Here is a 24,576-nt window from a genome sequence, read left to right on the forward strand (position 1 = left end):
GGTTCAGATGCCGATGGACCCAGTGAGGGTAGAGGGTGCTCTCGTCTTTGTCTGGCACATCATCGTGTTATTCTGGAGGTCTGGGCCGGCCTGTGGATCCCACTGGTCAAAAACCAAGGACCTGAACGGTTTCCACACAATCTTCACACCTTCAGTCTCTAATGGCTTCAGAAAAGGTTCTGATGTTCTCTCACCTCCCACCAGGACCCATTTACACATATCAGTCAGTGTCAGTACATATTGACTTGAACATTTCCTCAACTCTTTACTACGATGCTTTGATTCTCAGTTTGAACAAGGTCTATATTAATTTACCTTTTCTCTGATTATCTGTTAAGCTATTCAGAGGAACATTTACACCTTGTATGGTTAATATTACAAGCACTGGGCATAAAAATTACTTTAATTATCCATATTACTGGAGCTTGGACTGATCAGAATGGAATTGAAATCAGGACTCTGTACGTGGAATATGGCTTCATGGAAACAATAGACAGAGCTGAAGCTGGATCATCGCAGTGAAAAACCAGACAACTGAAAAACTGAACGGTGTGAGCTGAAGTGGCCCTAGAGTGTAAACCTGAAGAGATTATCGTCAGAGAAAAGGAAGTCATTCTGACTAAATGAGCTTTGTTTGGGAATTCCAACAGTCAACTCTGGAAGCAACAGATGAACGGATTCATTTCTCAGAGTCACTCTGAGTCAACATGTTCCTGATTATGTTCCTTTCTCCAAACACTTTCTTCAAACCTGGACATTAGGATAATTCCAAGCCTTCGACATGGACACACTCCAAGACCTCAAGTCAAGAACTTTATTGCCATAGAAACACGGACTCTGAGTTCAGTTCAGAGGAGGTTTCTTCCTGAAGTCAACCATGATCTCGCTCATTCTGTCTACATTCAGAATGAGGACGTTCTCTCTGTAGAGGACTGAGTTGATGACCACAGTCCTCTGGCCCACCTCGTTTCCTCTCATGATGATTCCCAGGATGGGACAGGAAGCGTTCCTGGGTAGACACACAGTCATGAGAGTAAAGGCTGAAATGCTTTGGGCTGCGGAAGCACACCTGCAGGATTGTGGGGGATGAGTGCTACGAGGAGCTCTTCATGAAATACAGTGACAAAACCCCTTCACCTGGACCACAGCCTTCATCTGGACCACAGCCTTCATCAGGACCACAGCCTTCATCAGGACCACAGTCTTCATCAGGACCACAGCCTCCATCAGGACCACAGCCTTCATCAGGACCACATCCTTCATCAGGACCACAGCCTCCATCAGGACCACAGCCTTCATCTGGACCACAGCCTTCATCTGGACCACAGCCTTCATCAGGACCACATCCTTCATCAGGACCACAGCCTCCATCAGGACCACAGCCTTCATCAGGACCACAGCCTCCATCAGGACCACAGTCATGTTCCTCCTTCCTTTCTTTTTCTGACTCTTCCTGTTCCTTCCCATCCTTGACTGGATTTCATCTTTGCTGACAGTGTTTCTGACTGTTCTGCTGTTTATAATGAATACATCAAATTGTTTTTACCAGAGCTTCTGATTGCTCCTGTTTTTGTAATTTTTACTGTTCCTTGACCTGTTTTGTTCTTGTTTGTGTTTTTTTTTTTTTTTGTGAGAAATCCCATTGTTTTTGACCAGTTCTGCTTGTCTTCATGACAGTGTTTCTTTTTCAGATGTGTTTTCCACGACAGTGTTTTCCAGAGTTTGTGGCAGTGCTTGTTTCTTGTTTTTACTGTTTTTTTTCTTTCTTACCTAAAAACTGAGTCACAGTTTGTGTCTTTCTGTTACCTGAATTGGACGTGTGTGTGCGTGTGTGTGTGTGTGTGTGTGTGTGTGTGTGTGTGTGTTGGTATTATTGTCCTGATGCTGTAATCCGGCCCCCTCGCAGCAGGTTTTTATGAGGATTATGAGTCCAAAGATGAAAACACAGGATTAAGCACACTCATGTCAACGTGCGTACGAGTGTGTGTGTGTGTGTGTGTGTGTGTGTGTGTGTGTGTGTGTTTACATGCGCGTGTGTGATTTTTGATCTGTGAGTTTGTATCAAAGTTGTTTTGACAAAATGACTAAAGGTGAGTTGGTGCTCATCGTTGCTGGCCACACACACACACACACACACACACACACACTAGTTGCTGGAGCTCTCAGCTCTGAGGATCTCACACCTCCACTCACACTCAGACACACTCTGAAGTGATGGCAGCTGATCTGAGGTCAGGGTTGCCAGCAGGACCCTCGGGGGGACGTTTCCGCGCTCCTGTCCTGAGCGCATTGTCCTCACGTGAAAGACGCCGTGAGAGACAGGAACCGCAAACAATGACACGGCAGTTCGGACGCCATGGCAACCGTCCCCGACAGAAATTTCAATAATATTATTAGCCGCCGCTGCCAACTTCCTGTGGCCAGGATTGAAAACCAGGCAACCGAGCGGACGCTCGGCAGGACGCCGTGTCAGCGGCAGATAAACACGCCGCCAATCAGCTGTCAATGCCAAGACACTGTGAGGTCCCCCAGACTGGAAAATTCCTATTATCTCTCCTTTGATATGGTCCAACTAAACAAGTGAAGTAGAACAGAGGACACGCCTCTATTTATAGAAACTGCCCACAAACCGTCTTCACTCGGCCTCTTTCAGTACAATTTCTTCACTTTATATCAGCTGTTGTTTCCACTGAACGACTGGTTGAAAGGTTGAAACTAATTCATTATGAAGTGTTGCTGTGAACATCTCTCTATGAGTCAATATTAAAACTGATCAGTTTTTTTTATTTGAGTAATCAAGTAAACATCCTGTTAAACAGAGAACTCTCTCTCTCTCTCTCTCTCTCTCTCTCTCTCTCTCTCTCTCTCTCTCTCTCTCATTGATTCACATACACACAAACCAGCTGGCTTCATTTCAAGTCTTTCCTGCCAATGCTAACTATCCTAACACTGCTAACTACATCTAAATGAAAACATCTGCAACTAGTAGCCACACATCAAATCTACATTGTTGTCGGTGTTTCCACTGTTTCTGTGTAAATGGAGAATCTTTTCAAAAGGTTTCTATATACATTTTTTCACAACCAGTTCTCAAAACTTTAAAAAATGAAAGTTTCTTAAAGCGACTGGAAGGTTTCACTGATAAACCAAACGAAGCTGCAGCCCTCAGCTCCTCCTGACTCAGCGGCCAGATGTGGGTTTGGGTTTGGCGTCCTGCTGGACCCGGACGCCGCTGCAGACCGGCGCAGCTCCGTCGTCCACGTTACGAGTCGGAGTGACTGCAGCAGCTGAGCAGTGAGTCGTGTTTGAGCCTGGCTGGTGTATTAATCCACCGAACCTGACTGGTCTTTAAACTGTTCCTTACAGCTCACACACAGCCTGTGTGTGTGTGTGTATGTGTGTGTGTGAGATTAGATAATCCAGGTTGATCTGCTCTCTCACTCTGGATCGGGGTCACAGATTAAGGACCCCCACAGATCCGTGCTGGTCAGCAGAGCTGCTGAGTGGCTGCAGATTATGACGACGTGCGACACACAGGTGGTGCCGCGCTCTCAATCCGCCCTCAGATGTTCCAGCTGCAGGAGCAAACATCTGTCGGCTGATTGCTTTTTTTCTAAGACCGATTATCGGGCGGAGGGCCTCTCCTCCACCTGTCTGAACTCTCTGGGTCTCAGCCGTCAGTCACGTGGACGACTTCACACTGCGCCGCCGCCGTGAGGCACTCACACACTGAACACACGAACGTACCGTGAGTGAACACATGAAGCCTTCAGGCAATGAGTCACAGCAGCAGATGAGGATTATGGGTAATGTTGCATTCACTGACCGGAGTGACAAAATCCGCAGACTACAGGAGACTATGAGAGAGAGAGAGAGAGAGAGGGAGACTCTCTCGCGCTCTCTGCAGTACATTTCTCATTGGGAGCCTTGTCCAGGGATCTCCAGCAGCCTCTGGGAGACGACCCTGGTGCCAACGTCCCAGACCACCTGACTTCTGAACAACAGCCAGTGGCGGGCAGTTCAAGACCTTCACAGTGGCCACATACAGGCCGTTCGTCCTCACTTTAGAGGTCAGGTAGCTTGGGTGTTGTGAAAGAGAGGTCTCTCTTCTGATTCCTGTTCATTCTGTCCATAGTTGATCGGGATGATACAGGTAGCCGCGGTTTGAAGCCAGAGTGCCTGTAGTTGATCGCAAAGGTCAATCGGTCCTTGGTACAATAAAGATCCTGTGGTCCAGACAGCTCCACCACAGAAGGGTGAAAGCTTGCTTGAGCTTGATTTTCAGTATGAATACAGACTATGAAAGCCGGGCCTCACCATCCTTATGATGTTTTGGGTTTTCAGCGGGAGGTGTAAGAAAAGTCACCACAGGGATAACTGGCTCGTGGCGGCCAATCGTTCACTGTGAAGCAGAATTCACCAAGCGTTGGATTGTTCACCCACTGATAGGGAATGTGAGCTGGAATTAGACCGTCGTGAGACAGGTTAGTTTGACCCTACTGATGATGTGTTGTTGTTGTGTTGATGCAATAGTAATTACACACAGCAGAAGAAATCACCAGTCCTCTCTGTGTGTTCTTTACCGGAGCTGCAGGAGGTTCAGAACAGTGAACTGATGCCAGAGCATGGAGGGAACCAAGTTGTAAGCAACCAAAGGCCTCCCCCTGTAAGACAGCTGTAGCTGGACCCAGGTCCATCGAGACAATCAGACTCTCTCCACCAAACATTCCCAGTTCTATTTTTGAAAGTCTCTGGTTACTAAAAAGACACGGAAACTGCATTCTTTCAGTACTCCACTGCAGCCCAGCAGGTAATATTGGCCGTTTGCCTCAACGCTACCTGAGAAGAAGACCTTCACATGTTTCTCCCCAGCAGAGTCCAGAAGCTCCTGTAGAACTCTATAATAAGACCATCAATCCCTGGACACCTGTTGATGTTTCCTCAAAGGAGAGGCTGGACTCCAGCGAGGCTGAGACAGATTCCTCCCGCCATGGTAGCCCCTCCAGGATCTCAGCTGTCCTGCAGGGTAACAGATCTCTGTCCTGAACAAATCAGAGCAGAAACCAATAGTAAGTTTCTTCATCTGAGCAGGGTCTGTTAATATTGTTCATTTTTCATACTTAAGATGTGTCATTTTGTTGTTTTTCTTGGTTTTTTCTCTAGTTTGAAGAAGAAGCGGGTGGATGCAGCAATTTATTTGATGGAGATGATTTGATTTTTGATAAAGGCCTCTGTTGCGTCTTTGTGGAGGAGTCTGCCTAAAACACTCTCATGGGCCTGTGATGATTGGTTGTTGTTCCTTTTCTGAGCTGACAGAGATGTGTTTTATGAATTCCCGTTCTGTGGGAAGTATTCTGCTTACAGAAAAGTTTAATTTGGGTTTTCTCCACCTCCACCAATTTGACCAAACTCACAAAGCCTCTTCTCCACCGTCTCCACTGGGTCCAGAAGACGGCAAAGGCCTGACAGGAGAGAATGTGCTGAGTCAGCTGGATTTCAAACTTCCAGTATGGCCGTGGCTGTACTGGTGTTTGTAAAGAAATATCAGTGAATAAAAGGTGATGATAAGAGAAAGCAGCTGGCAGGATGACGGACTTGATCAGTGGAATTTATCCCTGCTGCCTGTGGCTTTAAGTGTCTTCCAGGTGCCTAGAAAATCATGTTCCAGCACCGGCATCAGCCACCGGGTTCTGGGTCCTGCTAACTCTTGGTTTAGGGCCCTAATCCCTGGTCTAATCTGACCTACTGAACAAACCTCGCCCCCACTGACTGACTTCCAGGTGTTTGAGCTGATGGACGTCCTGCTGTTGGTCTGCAGCAGATTATCTGGATGAGACAAATACTTCTACAAGAGACACATTTCCCCAGTGAGTCGTAGGCTATCATGTGGGCGAGGAGGGATCGGGGCAACAGAGGGGGAGGTAGAGGAAGGGAAGGGGGGGCAGGGGCAAAACCAAAAGGCAGGAGGCAGGGAGACATTACATAAGCACTTAGCTGCATGAATATTCCTCAAATACCTGGCATTAGAGGACCTAATCTGCTTACAGAGACATTATGGGATGCACTCTGCTGCTGTGACAGGTGTCTCTGCATTAAGATGAAGATTATCAGGCCGCACTCATCTTCAGTCAGACAGGAGCTGAGCCCAGGGGGGATCGTAATCCACATGTGAGATTCACAGACTCCAATAACAATGCCATCACGAAAAGATGTCGAAATCAAGGAGAAAACACACAAATAACACAGATCAGTACAGAGAAGAACACAAAACGTCAGAAATCTGTAGAAGTCGCCAGAAGGAAGATTCAATGAACATGAAAACATTGGAAATAGAACTAAACACTCTGAAAATACCAAAAAAGGACTAAGCCACAACAGTGATAACAGCAGGGTGAGATCATACAACACTGTCCACAAATGAGAAAAAAAAACACAATTCAACTTTAAATGTGTAGAATATCCTTAGTTGGCCATTCATTCAGCTACAACGCAGACTCAGGGGTGACGGGGAGTGTTGAACAGCTGGACGGTTCCCGACACCGTCAGTCAGTTGTGAGGAAAGGGGAGAGCCACAGGGGAAGAGTTCACAACACTGATAGAGGTCCCTGAACGCAACATCTTCTGGACTTTCCAAAAGCGAAAGAGACCAAGAGCAATAATTGCATTCATGTAACACATCGACACCTGCATGCTGCCCCCTGGAGGCTCCTCTGCTCTCTACAGGAGAACGCAGGCAGAGCGTTCAGCCATCAGGCTCCAGTATGAGGGATGCTGGCACAGTCTGAAGCTTCAGACCTTCTAATCTGACGTCTGGTCCGGACCGGAGAGTTTCCCGTTCCTGCTACTGTGGTTCAGACCGTTCACAGAGCTTCCTTCATGGACCAGGTTCAGTGGACAGCAGGCAGCACGGCAGAGCCTCAGTTTGATTTCCCTCCTTTCAGTGTCTCTGGCCCTGCTGTGTGTGTGTGTGTGTGTGTGTGTGTGTGTGTGTGTGTGTGTGTGTGTGTGTGTGTGTGCGTGTGAGAGAGAGAGAGTTCTAAGTGAATGCTCCCCCACCTCCTGCTTCTCCACTTCCTCTCCATCCTCCTCTGTTCTCCCCCCCCCCCCCCCCCCCCCCCCCCCCACCTCCTCCTGTTAACTAAATAATGGATCAGTGTTAGTTTACATGCTGCTGACAAGTTTAGCAGATTTTCCTTTTAACCAGAGAAGCGTGTGATGATCGGATTAATGTTGACTCTGGACAAGGTGATCAGTTCTGCAGAGGAGCTCAACTCAAATCATTCAGTATTTATCATCATGAAGGTTTTGAATAATTTCCAAACTACGAAGACTTCATGATTCTGTTGACTGATAATTTCAGTGACATTATAATCCAGTAAAATATCATCACTGCATTACTTTGAATAATGAGTAGTTCCTAAAACTGAACTGTGAGAGCATTTAGTGATATTTTGTTTCGAATTTTACAGGAACTTTTAAAATCTGTTGGTTCAGCCTGATGCAGGGTCAAACACTGACTCCTCAGTTGGTCACTGCAGGTAAATAATACACTCTTTTTTGGAACTTGAACCTTAATCATAAAAACTTTAAAACTATGGTGACGAAAATGTTTAAAGCTTGATTCTATCGTAGGTGCATTTCTAGTCTTTGTTTTAGGTTTTAATTGTATCATTGCCTTGTTCTATCTGGTTTCATTCTGTTTATCTGTGTGCATATATTCCTTTTGCTTTTTATTTTTTTCTTGTATTCTACTGATTAATGGTTTTATGTATTGCATTTAATGCTTGTTTATTCAGTATGTTCTGTTCACTATCAGTGCACTTTACTCCTGTTCGTATTACTAAATTTATGATTGTTTTATGCAGTTATGGACCCCAGGAAGACTAGTTGTCACCCTGGTGACAGCTAATGGGGATCCAATCTCAAATAAATAAATAAATAAATAAATAAATAAATAAATAAATAAGTAAGTAAATCTGAGAATGTTAAAGCTGATCAGAAAAATAAAAATGTATGTTATCATTATTTTTTATAAATACATTTGGGTTAATTGCACATGTTATTCAATATAAATGATGGATTTTTGTATTTCGTATGACCTACCTTTTCTACATTCATACCTTAATTAAATGATTCTCTCTTTACTGTGTTTGCCTTGCAGACTGACAACATGTTTTTTTACGTATTTTCCTATTGGGGTCACTGCAGCTGAGGTTCGCCTCGGGCTCCTCGTGACCTTCAGACGGCACGGAAGAGACACAAACCCCCAAATTCACTGCAGTCGGCAGACGGCCGTCATTTTGGAGACATATGTAGCATCATGCCAAAAACTAAATCAAATCACATCAGCAGCAGCTCAACAATTGTATTGAATGGTTTCTGGCAGCAGCAAATATTAATGTACTGAATGGAGATCCACTTAGTTTAAAGGAGCGTTTTAACAAGGCGTGGAGGAGAAGGTCAGCAGAGGTCGGCTCTGGGAGCTGGCGTGTCGTTACCGGGGGGAGGATACGCTCGTGAGAAGGTAACATTACAGACATCTGTAACCTTGCTGTGTGATATTCTTCATCCTCCCTCTCAGAAACCCTTCAAACTTCTGGCGGCACCTGGACTTTGCTCTCAGACTCGTGACCTGGGACACAGAGACGAGGAGTTCGGCTCTTGGTGGATCTGGAGGTGAACGAACCGGCTTCATTTATTCTGTCCTGTGATTCGCAGCCATCATCTTTAAATTCCCCGTGACTGTGTTTTCAGAGCGCGGCTGCTCTGATCCAGCTCTGATTGACGCCGGAGCCGCGGCGGCAACACAATGAGCCGTAATGAGGTTCAGTTCATGAGAGGCAACTGGGGGTCAGGAGGTCATCGATAACCCGACCGTGTCCAGACGCTCGCCGTCTGAGGCCTTATCAAGCCGCCGTGGAGACAAAGTTCGACCTTGGAGATGAGGCGAAACTACCGTGAATAAAAGACTGAAAACATGAGCTGAGTGTTGAAAAACGGCCCTCGGCATTTTATCCATCACATTTCAAGCGGACGGTATAGAAGAAAGTCTCACACCAAAAGAACAAGCTTGTTAAAGCGTCGCCACAGAGGCAAAAATAAAGATCACCAAGTCGTTTAATAGACAAAAAACTCACATAATACATATAAACACAGCTACATGAACACATTCAGTGTATACCGTCACCTAATACATCCATATATATCGGGATATTCCAGTGGGACTCGGTCTTCTTCTCGCTCATTTTACACATGAAGAGAAATATTTCCTGGAAAACCAGAAGAGGCAGGAAGGCAGCTTGGAACCGGTTAACTTTGTTTGGAATAGCAGACGCTTCCTGTACGTGTCCTTCATAAATCAATAAATAAAAACCTCCGCATGATCTCAGGCTCACAAGCCGCTTCCCACTGCTTCCCACAATGCACCCTGTCATAATGCTGGCAGCTGGTGCCATGAGGACAAAGAGCGTCAACCTTCCATTCACTTCATACATCCAGGCTAAGAGTCAGTGTGAAAGTTGGGTTTTTTTATCCTGAAAGGACAGGGAGGTGAAGGCTTTCGGCCTGTCATGACCGAGGGGCATTTTCGAGTCTGCTGAGTCATGATTTCCTCCAGATGGAGCGGTACCGCCAGGCGTCAGCAGACGTCCAACTAGTGTTTAACAGAGGGGGAAAAAAAAACACTCAGACATGAAGTAGTTCAGGACACAGTGGAATAAAAAGCTCCCTTTAACAGGAAGAAGCCAGCAGAACCAGGCTCGGATGAAGAAGCTTTGTGCAGAACCAGACTCAGGTATGACACAGTTCCTACGGAGGGGAAAGCTGAGGCGGAGGTGATGGACTGTGTGAGTTTCCACTGTGGAGTCTGAAGCTTTATGGAGGATTCAGACTGGAACAGGAACCACTGCAGCTGAATTCAGATTATCAGCTGAGTCACTGTCCACACACACACACACACACACACACACACACACACACACACACACACACACACACACACACACACACACGCTCAGTCTCGTATTTGTATCCTTGTGGGGACCTTCCATTGACTCCCATTCATGTCTAGCCCCTAACCCTGACCCTTACCCTAACCCTAACCCACACCACAACAAAGCCTAACCCTAAAGAAATGTTTTTGCACTTTTACTTTTTTCAGTAACAACAACATGGTCAAGAAAACACTGTTTCTCCTACTTAGGACCGGAAAAAGGTCCCCACAAGGCACGTTGTTCCACGTTTTGCTATCCTTGTGGGGACATTTGGCCCCAACAAGGATAGAAATACAAGAACACACACACACACACACACACGCACACACACACACACACACACACACACACACCTGGGTGACAGAAAAGAGGGAGGAGGAGGAGCTGCCACTAGGTGGAGCCAGAGGTCGAGGGATGACAGAACCACACTCAGCCTTTCTGTGCTGTGAATAATATGAATTATGTGTATTGAAAATATGTACTGTGCATTTTTTGTTTTATATGAATATCTGAGTGTTATTGTCTATTTTATAGTATATTGTACCAACTTGTGTATTTTTCATGTTGTGTACTGTTTATTGTATTTGCTGCCCTATATTTGATCTTTTAGGCTGTGAATGATTGTTGTGTATTTTGTGTTTTAGATATTTTTTTCTGTATGTACATATTTTTCTGAATATCAGATATATTTGAGTTGCACATGCTGAGCCTCCATGCCGTCCTCCCCCTGTAGCGGTGTCCTGACGGAGCAGGGGCCGTGGCCAGTCTCTCTGAATGGACTAGTCCACAACGCCTCCCTCACAGCAGCAGACAACAGACAATACATCCACCTGTCCTGAACCTCCGTCTGTCCTCTAACCTCCATCCACAGCAGCAGAAAGTCTCCTCCTTTGAGTCTGGTTCTGTAGGAAGTCTCTTCCTCGTGGGTGGGAGGGGACCCGGGGGTCCCGGCCTGGGCCTTCCTCTGCTCCTTTCTGGACCGGTAGGTGGACGTCTTCCTCAGGGGGTGGCAGGGATCTGGGCTCTGGGATTGCTGTTGAATCATCTGGGCCCTGAGGGTCTCTCTGACTTGCTTCGGATCTTTTCAGAGGTCAGAGGTCATGATCACACTGATCTTTAATCACTCTTCATATTCTGCATGTGGACTCAGTCACCTTGTTGTCCTGTGGGGTGTTAGATTCATGGCTATCTGGAATAGGTTTCTCCTGATGCCCTGGTTTGTAATTTGATACCTGGATCTTCAGCTTGCAGGCCCCAAATAAATACCAGCTATGTCTCCTAATAAAAGCCGATAGGATGTCCTCTGTTGTACCTCTGTTCAGGTGGAGTAGCCGGTCGTCTGGAGTGTTGGTTCTGATCGAAGAATCGTTTCTTTGCACTCTCCTCCTTCTCTCTGCTCTTTTTGTGTATCTCTCTTTTGCTCTCTCTCTCTCTTTCTGTTGTTCTGTCCTCTTGTCAGGTCCAGCAAATCAGGTACCGTATTCAAAATAATTTTAACACAGTAAGAAATCATATCAAGAGAAGCTTTATACTTATGAGATCCTATCTGTCGCAGAATGACACTTCATTCTGCTACTTTGCTGCTGAAGAGGACACACACACACACACACACACACACACACACACACACACACACACACACACACACACAAGTCTCCACCTCTGAGTCTGGTTCAGCAGGATTCCTCCTGTTAAAACTGAGTTTCTCTTCTTTTGTCTCCTGATGCCCATTGTGCTCCTGTTGTGTTTTTCTCAGTAAAAGCAATGAAATGAATAAAAAAATAAATAAAATGAGTGCCGCATAAGCAACCCCCCCCAACACACACACACACACACACACACACACACACACACACACACACACACACACACACACAAACACACACACACACACACAGGGTTTCTTGGAAGTCACATGGGGATCAAAGTGAAAGTGAAAGCAGCTGAGAGGAGAGAGTATAAAAGAGAGAGAGGCTTCTGTGTTCATAAGGAAATAGAGTGAGCTTGACGGTTTGAGTGGACGTTAATACCTCTACATACATCCTGCTTTAACATGAATGACCCACAAGACGATCCGATGGATGGAAACAACTCAGGTTTGGCTGCTTTTCAACTGTGATGCAAGTTTTCTGTTTTCTCTGATTAAACCCTGTGTGTTTGTTTGTGTGTGTGTGTTTGTGTGTGTGTGTGTGTGTGTGTGTGTGTGTGTGTGTGTGTGTGTGTGTGTGTGTGTGTGTTTTATTTGACACTGACTGACTCCTGTCAGTGTTCTCCTCTAACATGTCCCTCTAGACCGGCTCCACTCAATGTTCTCCTGTAACAGTGTGGTGGTCAGGTGTGGTTCAGTTCAGCTGTGGAGGAGAGGTCAGAGGTCATGAAGCAGACCTCAGGGAAGCCGCTGGAGAGAGGGGGGACACCTGTGAGCTGTGACCAATATTCATTGATGACCTCTTCCCCCTGTCTCCCAGTAGCTGGTGTCCACATCCCCAGGAACACCGCACTCCCGGTCACTTCTCTGGTTCCAGCTCCACACAGGAGGGCGGGGAAGACCAGGGAGCAGCAGTAACCATCTGATGGTGTCTCCTCCCACACTAACACCATCCATGTGCTGTGTTCCCTTTAGATGGACACGCAGATGATCCTTCTCAAACCAATGGGGGCTCCTTAGACACCAGCGCAGGAAAAGAGCAGACGGACCAGCCATCTCAGTCCCAACCGTCCCCTCCGGAAAGTGGGCCCACTGCTCCTGAGGACAGTAGTAACAAACCGTGTTCTGGTAAGAATCCAAGGGGGTGTAAACAGGACATGGTGGATTCCGGCTGCATGGAGTCTATGATCCGTCAGAACCTGGTTCGACCCAGGGCTTTGGTGGAGGCAGAGTGGGGGGGTATATGGTGTGTGCATGGGTGTATTCACTGCTACCCTCAGGTGCCAGTGGAAATTAGATATAATGGGGAAAAAGCATGGAATGAATGTTGTAGTAAGCACCCAGCTAGTGCAGCCCCTGATATTTGGTACTGATTGGTCAGGTTTTGGTTGGGTAGAGTGTGGGGGTGCGTTCATCATGGGATTTGTGCTGCACTCAGTGGTGAGGCACTCCCTCTCTCTCTCCCAGTAGCTGGCCGGGTTTAAAAGTGAACTGCTCCAGGAGGAGCGTGGGGCTACAGAGACTGCGGCAGTCGCCAGGCCTACTTGCTGCCAGCAAGTCAGCCAGCAAGTCACTGACTAGAGAGTTGTTGCAATCTGGAGTGTGGCCTGGAAAGGCACTGAGGACACTGCTTGAGAAAAAGATAACCAATTAAAGGTCAAATCCATAACCATTCCTGGAGTGAGTAGGAGACAGAGGTGGCCCCGACTAAGAATTTATATAGTCGAATCTGATTCGTCCGATCCTGCTGATCGTCGAGTGATAGTCGAATCTTTATTATTATTTTTTTAAAATCATTTTAATATAGGCTACAGTAGAATGTTGCAGTAATAATAATAATAATAATAATGATAATAATGATAATAAACAGCGCAGGCAGGTAAAACAACACTTTTATTTTTTTCCTACACATTGAAACACAGACTGGAACAAAGTGTTGGTAACTCTAAACATCAAACAAATGAAGTATAGTTCCAATGACTATAACCAAACCCACTTCTAACAAACGGGCTAAAGCATGTTATATTTATTTGTATCTATAAGCTCTGCAGACAAGCTCAAATTTTTTGGCTTAACGATTTCTCACATTATCTGCTCAAATTAAATGAAATAGGCTTAATTGCACTTTGTCGGGTCCGCGCAGTGCAACATCCATGCGAAAACAAAAACAACAACAACAAAAAAACCCACTAAATTAAATAGAATGAGCCTTTTAGATAAATTTTAAAAAATAATATAATAACCTAAAATATTACAATTAAACGAAATAAGAGTCAGCATTAAAATTGAGAACTGAGTGACAGAAACATCTTTGATACACCCAATTATCTGGCTACTGACCCGTTTAAGGTGGAAAGTCATGTTAGTTGTTGTGGAATGATACAGGAGCTGCTGACACAACTTGCATTTGACTTTTTTTTGGATCATCTTTCACTTGTTCTGAAGTTTTTTTTTCCCCCCAATATTGTGCGCCTTTTAAAGTTCAGCCAAATCACCACCGAGATGCTGCTCTGTGATGGAGCTCTGTGCAAAATTGGATTGTGCCATTCACCATGGTGGTTCATTCACAAACACTAAATAAATAGAATGTTCTATAAAAGTTAAGTAAATTTTTCCACAGTATATTTGATAGGCTAACATGTATATCAAATAGGCTTTATATCATGTTCATTTGGAAAAAACAAGCAATTCTATGTAAAATCAGTCATTCAGCACCCCCATACAGCTGTCATGGAATGGTCCTCGTTTAATAACCACATTTTGCGATGCTTTGACTGTGTGGTTGGCCGTCGAATCAGGCCCCTTCAAACGAATCATCTAATCGTCGAATATCTGAGGACACCCCTAGTAGGAGAGCCCAGCTCCGAGCTGGAGGTGGCTGGTCCCGACTCCATGCAGGAGGGGATGGCAAGCCAGGGCACAGCGATCACCGATAGATGGTGTCCACGGGATACAGTCAGGTCGGCACCACTCCAAGTCGGCCCCGGCCAACTCGGCACCGCCCCGGGATACAGTCAACTCGGCATCAAGCCAACTCGGCATCAAGCCAAGTCGGCATCAAGCCAAGTCGGCCTCACGGGCGGGGGGGCTCTCGAGTGACCGAGTTGGTCGGTGCGGACTTGACTGTAAGCTGCTTACCAACTCGGCCAAAAGCGTCTTTCTTTTTTTTTCAATCACGATGGTGGATAATGTACCTGGGAGCTTCATGTTTGACGTCCGAGTAGCTTAGCTACAAGCGCGCAGCGCTTAGCGGCTGTCTGGTCATGTGACCGGTCCCAAGGCATTCTGGGAATCGTAGTGCAGCGATGCCGGCTGCGCCGCGACGATTTGCAGTTTTTTTCGTGCCGGCAGCGCCGCTTCTCCTCACGTAGCAGGCAGGGGACTGGAGGACAAACTGTGTGGTTATGGTGACTGACAGGTTAGAGGTGGAGAATGGACCTGGAGCTTCATGGTTGACGTCCTGTTTGAACCGAGTAGCTTAGCTACGAGTGCACAGCGCGAGCGGCTGTCTGGTCATGTGACCAGATCATGTGACCGGCATGTGATCCGCGAACGCTGCATGATCAAACCAGTCGCCTGCATTATAATTTTATTGTGATGTTCTCCACCCCTGAAGTTTGGTCAGCCAGTACAATTAATTTATTTTTACCCAATCAGTGGAAACCTAGAAAGACCGAAGCTGCATGACGAACTCGATCATACTTGTTGTATTTCATCCCAACCACAACATAATACCTGTATTGCATTATGCTTATGCTGATTTGTTCATTTCTGATCAACATTGTTAGTTTATCAGTCATTATTCTTTTCTTTAACAAACATTGTCATTTGCAAAAGCATGTATTTTGTTGTAAATGTTGTTTGCCCGCCATCTAGTGTGCGTCAACAGTAATAGCAACTGGGACTGTAATATCAAACGATTACCAGTCGTACATGTTAAGCTGTTCATATGGTTTCTTGGCGTTCATAAGCTCATAAACGTAGCCCTCCGGTAAAATATTATATACATTTCATTTCACTGAAATGACGGTCGTCATGTTTACATTTAAATCACGTGTCAAACTCCAGTCCTCAGGAGCGGTGATCCTACATGTTTTAGATCTAATTGTAAATCTAATTGTACTGGCTGACCAAACTTCAGGGGTGGAGAACATTACAATAAAATTATAATGCAGGCGACTGGTTTGATCATGCAGCGTTCGCGGATCACATGCCGGTCACATGATCTGGTCACATGACCAGACAGCCGCTTGCGCTGTGCGCTCGTAGCTAAGCTACTCGGTTCAAACAGGACGTCAACCATGAAGCTCCAGGTCCATTCTCCACCTCTAACCTGTCAGTCACCATAACCACACAGTTTGTCCTCCAGTCCCCTGCCTGCTACGTGAGGAGAAGCGGCGCTGCCGGCACGAAAAAAACTGCAAATCGTCGCGGCGCAGCCGGCATCGCTGCACTACGATTCCCAGAATGCCTTGGGACCGGTCACATGACCAGACAGCCGCTAAGCGCTGCGCGCTTGTAGCTAAGCTACTCGGACGTCAAACATGAAGCTCCCAGGTACATTATCCACCATCGTGATTAAAAAAAAAAAGAAAGACGCTTTTGGCCGAGTTGGTAAGCAGCTTACAGTCAAGTCCGCACCGACCAACTCGGTCACTCGAGAGCCCCCCCGCCTGTGAGGCCGACTTGGCGAGATGCCGACTTGGCTTGATGCCGACTTGGCTTGATGCCGAGTTGACTGTATCCCGGGGCGGTGCCGAGTTGGCCGGGGCCGACTTGGAGTGGTGCCGACCTGACTGTAAACCGTCCCCAGGAACACCGCACTCCCGGTCACTTCTCTGGTTCCAGCTCCACACAGGAGGGCGGGGAAGACCAGGGAGCAGCAGTAACCATCTGATGGTGTCTCCATCCACACTAACACCATCCATGTGCTGTGTTCCCTTTAGATAGACCCGCAGATGATCCTTCTCAACCCAATGGGGGCTCCTCAGACGCCAGCGCAGGAAAAGAGCAGACGGACCAGCCATCTCAGTCCCAACCGTCCCCTCCGGAAAGTGGGCCCACTGCTCCTGAGGACAGTAGTAACAAACCGTGTTCTGGTAAGAATCCAAGGGGGTGTAAACAGGACATGGTGGATTCCGGCTGCATGGAGTCTATGATCCGTCAGAACCTGGTTCGACCCAGGGCTTTGATGGAGGCAGAGAGGGGGGGTATATGGTGTGTGCATGGGTGTATTCACTGCTACCCTCAGGTGCCAGTGGAAATTAGATATAATGGGAAAAAGCATGGAATGAATGTTGTGGTAAGCACCCAGCTAGTGCAGCCCCTGATATTTGGTACTGATTGGTCGGGTTTTGGTTGGGTAGAGAGTGGGGGTGCGTTTATCATGGGATTTGTGCTGCACTCAGTGGTGAGGCACTCCCTCTCTCTCTCCCAGTAGCTGGCCGGGTTTAAAAGAGAGCTGCTCCAGGATGAGGATGGGGCTACAGAGACTGCGGCAGTCGTCGAACTAACGTGCTGCCAGCAGAAGACTAAAAAAAAAAAAAAAAAAAAAGTTGTTTCAGAATGGAGTGTGGCCTGGAAAGGCCAATCGCTATACTGTTTGAGAAAAAGATCACCAGTAAAAGGCCAAGCTTATGTGAACTGCATCCATTCTGTTCCAGAGGACTCGTGGAGAGAGACAGAGTTGTTAGACATATGGCGCTAGAACGTCTGCTGTCTGTGTTCTGTTGTAACATGTCTCTCTTCTACACAGGAGGGGGTTCAACTCAGCCTCCGCAGCAGAAGAAACTTGATGCAGCAGAAATAAAGGTAGGATAAGTGATTTCTGAAACGTCCAAAAATTGAATACGTCAACCAGTTTCACCAGGACTTCTTGATCTGGTCCAAGCTGTTTGTCTTTCATAAATGCATCAACTTGTCTGAGAAGGGTTTTTAATTCACTCTGATCAAACTGATGGTTCACATCACTGTCTTCACTCTCCTCACAGCACAGAAGGGTTCTTTGTTTTAATCACTCTTGAAAATGTTTAGGATTAACAAATTCAGAGACATCTCAGGGATCCACTGGCTTTCCCAGATAAATCTGTAACTACTGACTCTATCTAGAGTTTGCATCGCAGGCTGCAGGGTTTTTTCAGTCATCTTTGCCTTCCTTACTGAGTATTCATTGACACAAGGGCATTTTCCATGAAACAGGATAAACTGTCTGCCGTTACTTCTCATCCTGGGTTTGCTGCTTCATTCTTTATTGTCACCTGATGTGTTTCACTGCAGAGGGTCCTACAAGAACTGAAGCCTGTGCTACAACCACGATATCTGGAGCGTAAGTAGAAGTTATTCTCCTTACTGATCCTACTCTGTAATTAATCTGTGACAACATGTGTTTAATGCAATGCAAACATGTTTGTTTTTTCGGCAGATGTTGAGCGTTGGATGAAACAAGATGGCGTTGAGCCTAAAGAGCTACTGGAGGTTTTAAAATCCACGCAGAAAGGTTAGCATACATGCTACATAAGTTACACCTGATGTGATCCTCTCTCATTTTAATAGGTGTTTGTTTTTTTTGCAGAAACGAAGTTGTCTCTATCTTCCTGTCTATCGTCATTGTCTTGGACTCTTTCAAGCTTTTCCACCGTGACTCTCAGTTCTGTGGTCACTGGACAAACGTTCGGAGCTCACCAAGTCATCATCAATCAGCTGAAGATCAAACAACTGAGAGTGACTGAGCTTACCCCCAAAAACCAGCACCAGTGTCAGAGCATCATCCTTTTCTGTCCAATTACATCCAGGGCCGGGTCTGACGTGGAAGCAGCGATGAGGACTCCAGCAGGTGAAGCATCACATGGATTCATGGTGTTCAGGTGCAGTGCTGACTGTCCTCTCTGGTCTAAACTGAACATCGGATGTTTGTCTTTTCTGTCTCATCTTCAGTGGCTGCCACTGACAAGAGGATTTTTCTGGTGCTGCTGTATCACACTCGAGATGTTGACTACTCCACCGCTGGAAAGAGCTGCGCAGAGAAGTTCCCCAGGGTTTTGTCTGAGTTTCACGTTCTCTTCCATGAGACTCAGAATGGCTTACTCAAATGTGAACAGAACAGTCAGGCCATCCGTGAATTAAGAGAAGCAATTTGCGCACAATTTGGACTCAGTTAGATCAGAGGGCTGCAGCCCAGCCTCTGGAGCCTCCTGTGGCTCCTCAGCCTCTCTGGAGTGGCTCAAATCATCTTATTGGTCTTGTTTTAACAGATGTACTCAAAGACACAAAAGACTTGTCTGACAGCTCAGATGCAGTTTTGCCTGTATGTTGGATCAGTGAAGAGAAATCAAGAAACAACAAAACTGTGACAGAAATACAAAACAGCTGACATGGCTGAAAGCATGGAAAATATCTTCAGAATAGAAAACTTAAGCCACTTCAATACTATCATCAAGTAAAGTATCTCCCATTGTGTATACCAGTGGTTGGCAATTAGCGGCCCGCGGGCCAAATGTGGCCCACCGAACCGCCCAATCCGGCCCGCGAGAGGATTCCGACACGTGCACGCACAAACACACGCACGAACTCACGCACGCAGGCACGCACGCACACACGCACACACGCATTAAAGGCATCAGTATGCTCCCTCGTCGCTGCAACAGCGTTCCTACGCCGATAATCCTACGCCGCTACTGAACATATCTTGCTTCTGCGTGAAGGGAACACCCTCCTCTGCTATTTCAAAGCCAAGCCGCTGGCAGTCACAACAACAATGTGGCTTCCGTAGCTCCGGCTTTACTTAGGCATAGATCTATAGACATAGATTTCTAGACCTACATATCTAGACACGCGTGCATTTACCGAACATATATCTGCATATATGACATATCTGGCGACACCGGGCTGTCGTGGAGGAGAGGCGTGAGCGGACCGTGATGAAATATTGGTGAAACTACTGAGCTTTTGGACGATTAAAGCCGTTTTAGGAGCGGCTATACACACAGCCCCGTCTGCTAACAGTGCTAACACTGCTAACAGTATAGGGATGTGCGCCGCTCAATTTTGGATCTAAATTTCTCCCGAAGCACTGTTTGGATCAGAAAAGCATTTGGGATGAGTTCTACTCCATTCCATAAACAATGCGAATGCGAACCAATCACAGCCCTCGACGTTCACGTCACCACACGTCGCCTTGACGCGAAGTCACAATTTTCGGGAGGTGCACGTCAAGCCCCGGCGTAGCTGGGGCTACGGCGTATACGTCGTAGGAACGCCATCGCGGCAATGGGGAGCATACTGAGGCCTTTACGCCGGCCGGGGTGCTGGAGCGGACGCACGCACGCCGAATTGACGGTTCTCCCTCCCGGTTTGCGCCGCCACCCGACCACCTCCCTCTGGTTCGCCGCTGTTATCCCCACACCACTCGATCTGTGGATATATGCCACCGCTACTGCTGATCACCCCCCCCCGCTCTCAGGTCCATGGATGGACGCGCAGCCCAAAAAAAAAAGTGGCCTGCTGCCAAATCTAGTTGCCAACCCCTGGTGTATACCATTATAAAGTGATTTTAAAAAGGCTGCAGATCTCTTAGTTAAATTGATGCATTTGTAAAAAATGGAAACTAAGATGTTGGATTGATTTCATTCTGTCATCTCTGAGAGCTTCAACATCTGATTGCTGATTGTGTGTGTTTGTTTGAGCCTAATAAAAATCAGTGTGAAGAGGTCATCTGTTCTGTTTTGGATTCGGGCAGCAGACCGTTATTCCCACACCCCATCCTGGGTTTGGTCTGTTGCTGTAGGATAGAATAGGATAGAATGTCTTTATTGTCGTTGTAACAAGCACAACGAAATTGCACGTTGTCTCCTCGCTAAGTGCCATTAAAAATATCAAAAAAGAGATTAAAAAATGAGTGCAAACAAGGGTGTGTACCCACATCCATATGTATCCAAATTCACACACACACCCACACCCACACCCACTAAACCTAATAATAATAATAATAATGAAAAATAAAGTATTTACATCACTCAGACAGCGACCAACTCAAAACTGCAAGGCATAGCCGGTACAGCAGCATCAGGACGTGTTTAGCATAATGATGGCTCTAGCATAGAAGCTGTTTTTTAGTCGGTTTGTTTTGATTTTTAATGTCCGAAAACGTCTGCCTGAGGGCAAGAGTTCAAAGAGTGCATGTCCAGGGTGGGTTTTGTCCTTTATTATGTTCTGTGCTCTTCTGAGGCAGTGAGAACTGTAGAGTTCCTCCAGAGATGGAAGGGGGCAGCCGGTGATTTTCTCAGCTGTGCCGATGATCCTCTGAAACGCCTTCCTGTTTGCTGCTGTGCAGCTGAAGTACCAGACACAGAAACAGTACAAGCTGGATGCTCTGTATGGAGCACCTGTAAAAAGACACAAGCAGTTCCTGTCTGAGGGAGTTGTTTCTTAAAGTCCTTAAGAAATAGAGTCTCTGCTGTGCCTTTTTAATGATGGCTGTGGTGTTGGCACTCCAGGTCAGGTATCTTGCATGTGCACGCCCAGGAATGTGCACCTCGAGACCCTCTCCACGCGATCTCCACCAATGAAGAGGGGAGATAGATCTGTTTCCTTCTTCCTCCTGAAGTCCACGATCATCTCCTGTGTCTTCTTCGTGTTAAGGATCAGGTTGTTCTCTGAACACCACGCAGACAGCCTCTCCACCTCGTCCCGGTATGCAGACTCATCCCCTCCAGAGATGAGCCCCACCACGGTGGTATCGTCAGCAAACTTTATGATACTGTTGCTGGGGTGTGTGGATGTGCAGTCGTGCGTGTAGAGAGTGTAGAGCAGGGGGCTCAGCACACAGCCCTGAGGAGAGCCAGTGCTGAGGCTGATGGCTGAAGAGACATGGGAGCCGACCCTCACCCTCTGTGAACGACCCGTCAGGAAGTCTTTGATCCACCGGCAGATAGAGTCAGATAGTCCCAGGTGGTTCAGCTTTGACACCAGTCTGTTCGGTAATATTGTGTTAAATGCGGAGCTGAAGTCCACTATGAGCAGGCGAACATATAGGTCCCCTCATGCTCTAGGTGGAACAGAGCAGTGTGAAGGACTGTTGTTACAGCGTCCTGTGTGGACCTGTTCGCCCTGTGCGCGAACTGAAGAGGGTCTAAGCTGGGATGAAGGATGGAGCTGATGTGGGACGGGACCAGTTTCTCAAAGCATTTAGTGATGATGGGTGTTAATGCTACTGGGCGGTAGTCATTTAGACTGCTGATGGTTCTTGTCTTGGGAAGGGGGACAATGATTGAGGACTTCAGGCAGGGGGGGACGGTGGCCTGACTCAGGGATTGGTTAAAGATCTTGGTGAAGACCCCCGCCAACTGAGCCGCACAGCACTGAAGCACCTGTCCGGACACGCCGTCAGGGCCCGCAGCTTTCCTTGGATTCACCGTCGCCAGTATGCGCCTCACCTGGTGTTCCTCCACCGTAAAGGCACTGCTGCTGTCTCCTGGAGGGTCTGATGAGCTCATCTGCTTTCTTGCTACCTCAACACGAGCAAAGAAATTGTTCAGTTCATCTGCTAGTGAGATGTCGCCATCATCCACTGACAGGCTGCTGGGTCTGTAATTGGTAATATGCTGGACCCCCCACCAGACCTGTCTGGAGTCATTGTTCATGAAGCAGTCCTCATTCCTCCTCTTGTATGCTGCCTTAGCCACTCTGATTCCCCTCCTCAGATTAGCTCTGGCTGCACTATAAAGCTCTCTGTCCCCAGACCTGAAGGCGACGTTCCTCTCCCTGAGCAGGCACTGCACCTGTTTAGTCATCCAAGGCTTCTTGTTAGGATAGACTTTGATGTGCCTGTCCACAGTGGTGATGTCTGTGCAGAACTTTATGTAGTCCAGGACCACTGTGGTGTGCTGCTCCAGGTCTTTTTGTTCAAACACCTCCCAGTTTGTCCTGTCAAAGCAGTCCTGCAGCTGCTGAGATGTGCCTTCCGGCCAGGTCTTAATGGTTCTGGATGTGATGGGTGCACTTCTTCTGAGGGGCTTGTATGCTGGTATTAAGAGCAGAGACATGTGGTCTGACAGTCCCAGATGTGGTAATGCCCTCGCCCTGAAGTCCTGCTTGATGTTGGAGTAGAACCTGTCCAGTGTGTTTCTTCCCCTTGTTGCACATTTAACATGTTGATGTAATTTAGGGAGAGCCGTTTTTAAGTCAACATGATTGAAATCCCCTGCTATGATGTGGATGGCTTCAGGGTGCAGGTTCTGTTGACTGGTAATGGTGTCATGTAGCAGTCCAAGGGCTTCCTTAGCATTAGCAGCTGGGGCGACATACACGGCTGTAATAAAGACGGCAGTGAACTCACGAGGCAAATACTTTGGCCTGCATTTCACAGTCATGTACTCCAGGTTTGGAGAGTAGTGGCTGCTCATAGTCTTAGTGTCAGTGCACCAACTGTTGTTAATGTAAACGCAGAGTCCTCCCCCCCGACTCTTGCCAGAGTGTGTTGTTCTGTCCCAGCGGTGTAGCATGTGGCCTACCAGCTCAATAGTTGCATCTGTGATCGGTGAACAGAGCCAGGTCTCCGTGAGGATTAGCACGCAGCAGTCCTTCACTGTGTTGTTAGTAGAAACCTGGAGCCTCAGTTCATCCATCTTGTTCATGATGGATCTTGCATTTGTGAGGAAAACGCTGGGAAGTGGTGGTTTGTGTGGGCACCTGCGTAGTCTTGCGAGCGCCCCAGCTCTCCGTCCGCGCTTCCTCCTCCTCTCGCTGCAGCGCTTGCGTCTCCTTTCCCCTGGGATGGTAATCCACGGTGCGCCGGGACTTCTGTAGTCTCACTCCTCTGGACGTTACAGCCGATAAACAGTAACTGACCATTTTCTCTTCTTTTACAGTCAAACTCACTCTTTCCATCACGTCTCATCTCATTCTGTAACCCTCACATCAACCCAGCCCACTCTCACTTCATGTTAATAAGTTAAATCCTTCTCTTGTGCCAAAGAAAGGGACTCTGAACAGGAAATCCTTTCACAGCATAATGTTCAGGTCTGCATGAGTTTTTGATATTTCATGAATACTTTGCATTTCTCGTGATGTGCATGATTGGTTTAGTAGTTGGCATCTTACAATTTCAGGTGGTCTGACAAAACAAATCCTTTCACTCTTACTAAACTATTACAGTGCTCTCATTTAAAATTTTGACAAAGCAAGACTAAATGTTCTTAATGCAAAAGGTTTCTCTAGAAAAAGGTGCCCACACTAGAACACTAACGATCACAAAGAAGTCACACACACTGACCCTGGAGATGCAGGGTGGGAAGGCAAAATGTGAGGCCGGGACTACCGACAGCTGTTGGTCTTAAATCCCTCAGTCTTCTTGTGGAGAGCCAATCAGCAGTCCTCTAACAGACAATCACACACACAAAACCTTTACAGCCACCACAGTTAAAAACCGGTTTAAAAACTAGTTATGTATTACCTGTGGGAGGAAACAAGAGAAGGTGGAGAAAACTATTTCTTCAGGCCATTTAATTCAGAGTTTTTAAGTCAGAAATTATAATTTAACAAGTATCTGCTTGATTATGAAGAAGGGTAGGCCAGAGGAGGGATGTTCTTTCTATTGGCCAATCAGCTTATTAAATGTCGATGTCAAGGGCAGCCAATATGTTAAAGTTTCATGCAGATCAACTAGGCCTATCTGATCCGTGGAGAACTGTGCATCCTCACACGAAAGCTTTTTCCTTTTTCTCTCATGTTAATAGATCTTACTCTCGGATTGACTTTTATCTGCTCGACAATAGACTGCTAGATAATATAAAATCATGTGAATATCACAGCATAGTAATTTCTGATCATTCTCCTGTTTCCTTAAAAGTGTAATACAACATTTTGATTTCCGGGTGGATCACCTAAATAATTGGTGGGTCTGTTTGTCAATCATTCTGACGAGCTGCTTTCGTAAGGCGG

The 24,576-nt window shown here is 46.7% G+C and overlaps 1 protein-coding gene across 2 annotated transcripts; it reads left to right on the top strand.

The window, feature by feature from the left end:
- Positions 1 to 11,941: 11,941 nt before the first annotated feature.
- Positions 11,942 to 18,895, top strand: LOC115402638 (uncharacterized). 2 transcript variants are annotated; one of them, XM_030111128.1, is made up of 8 exons: positions 11,942 to 12,088; positions 12,616 to 12,768; positions 16,587 to 16,739; positions 17,396 to 17,451; positions 17,917 to 17,965; positions 18,062 to 18,136; positions 18,212 to 18,472; positions 18,574 to 18,895. In XM_030111128.1, exons 1-8 carry the CDS (start codon positions 12,046 to 12,048, stop codon positions 18,795 to 18,797), a joined length of 1,014 nt encoding a protein of 337 aa, XP_029966988.1. In that variant the 5' UTR covers positions 11,942 to 12,045; the 3' UTR covers positions 18,798 to 18,895. The 2 variants fall into 2 exon arrangements, with proteins under 2 accessions (XP_029966988.1, XP_029966990.1); XM_030111130.1 differs by lacking the exon at positions 16,587 to 16,739.
- Positions 18,896 to 24,576: the final 5,681 nt, after the last annotated feature.

Source organism: Salarias fasciatus, chromosome 16 (genome assembly GCF_902148845.1).
Source record: "Salarias fasciatus chromosome 16, fSalaFa1.1, whole genome shotgun sequence".
NCBI classification, from domain to species: Eukaryota; Metazoa; Chordata; class Actinopteri; order Blenniiformes; family Blenniidae; genus Salarias; species Salarias fasciatus.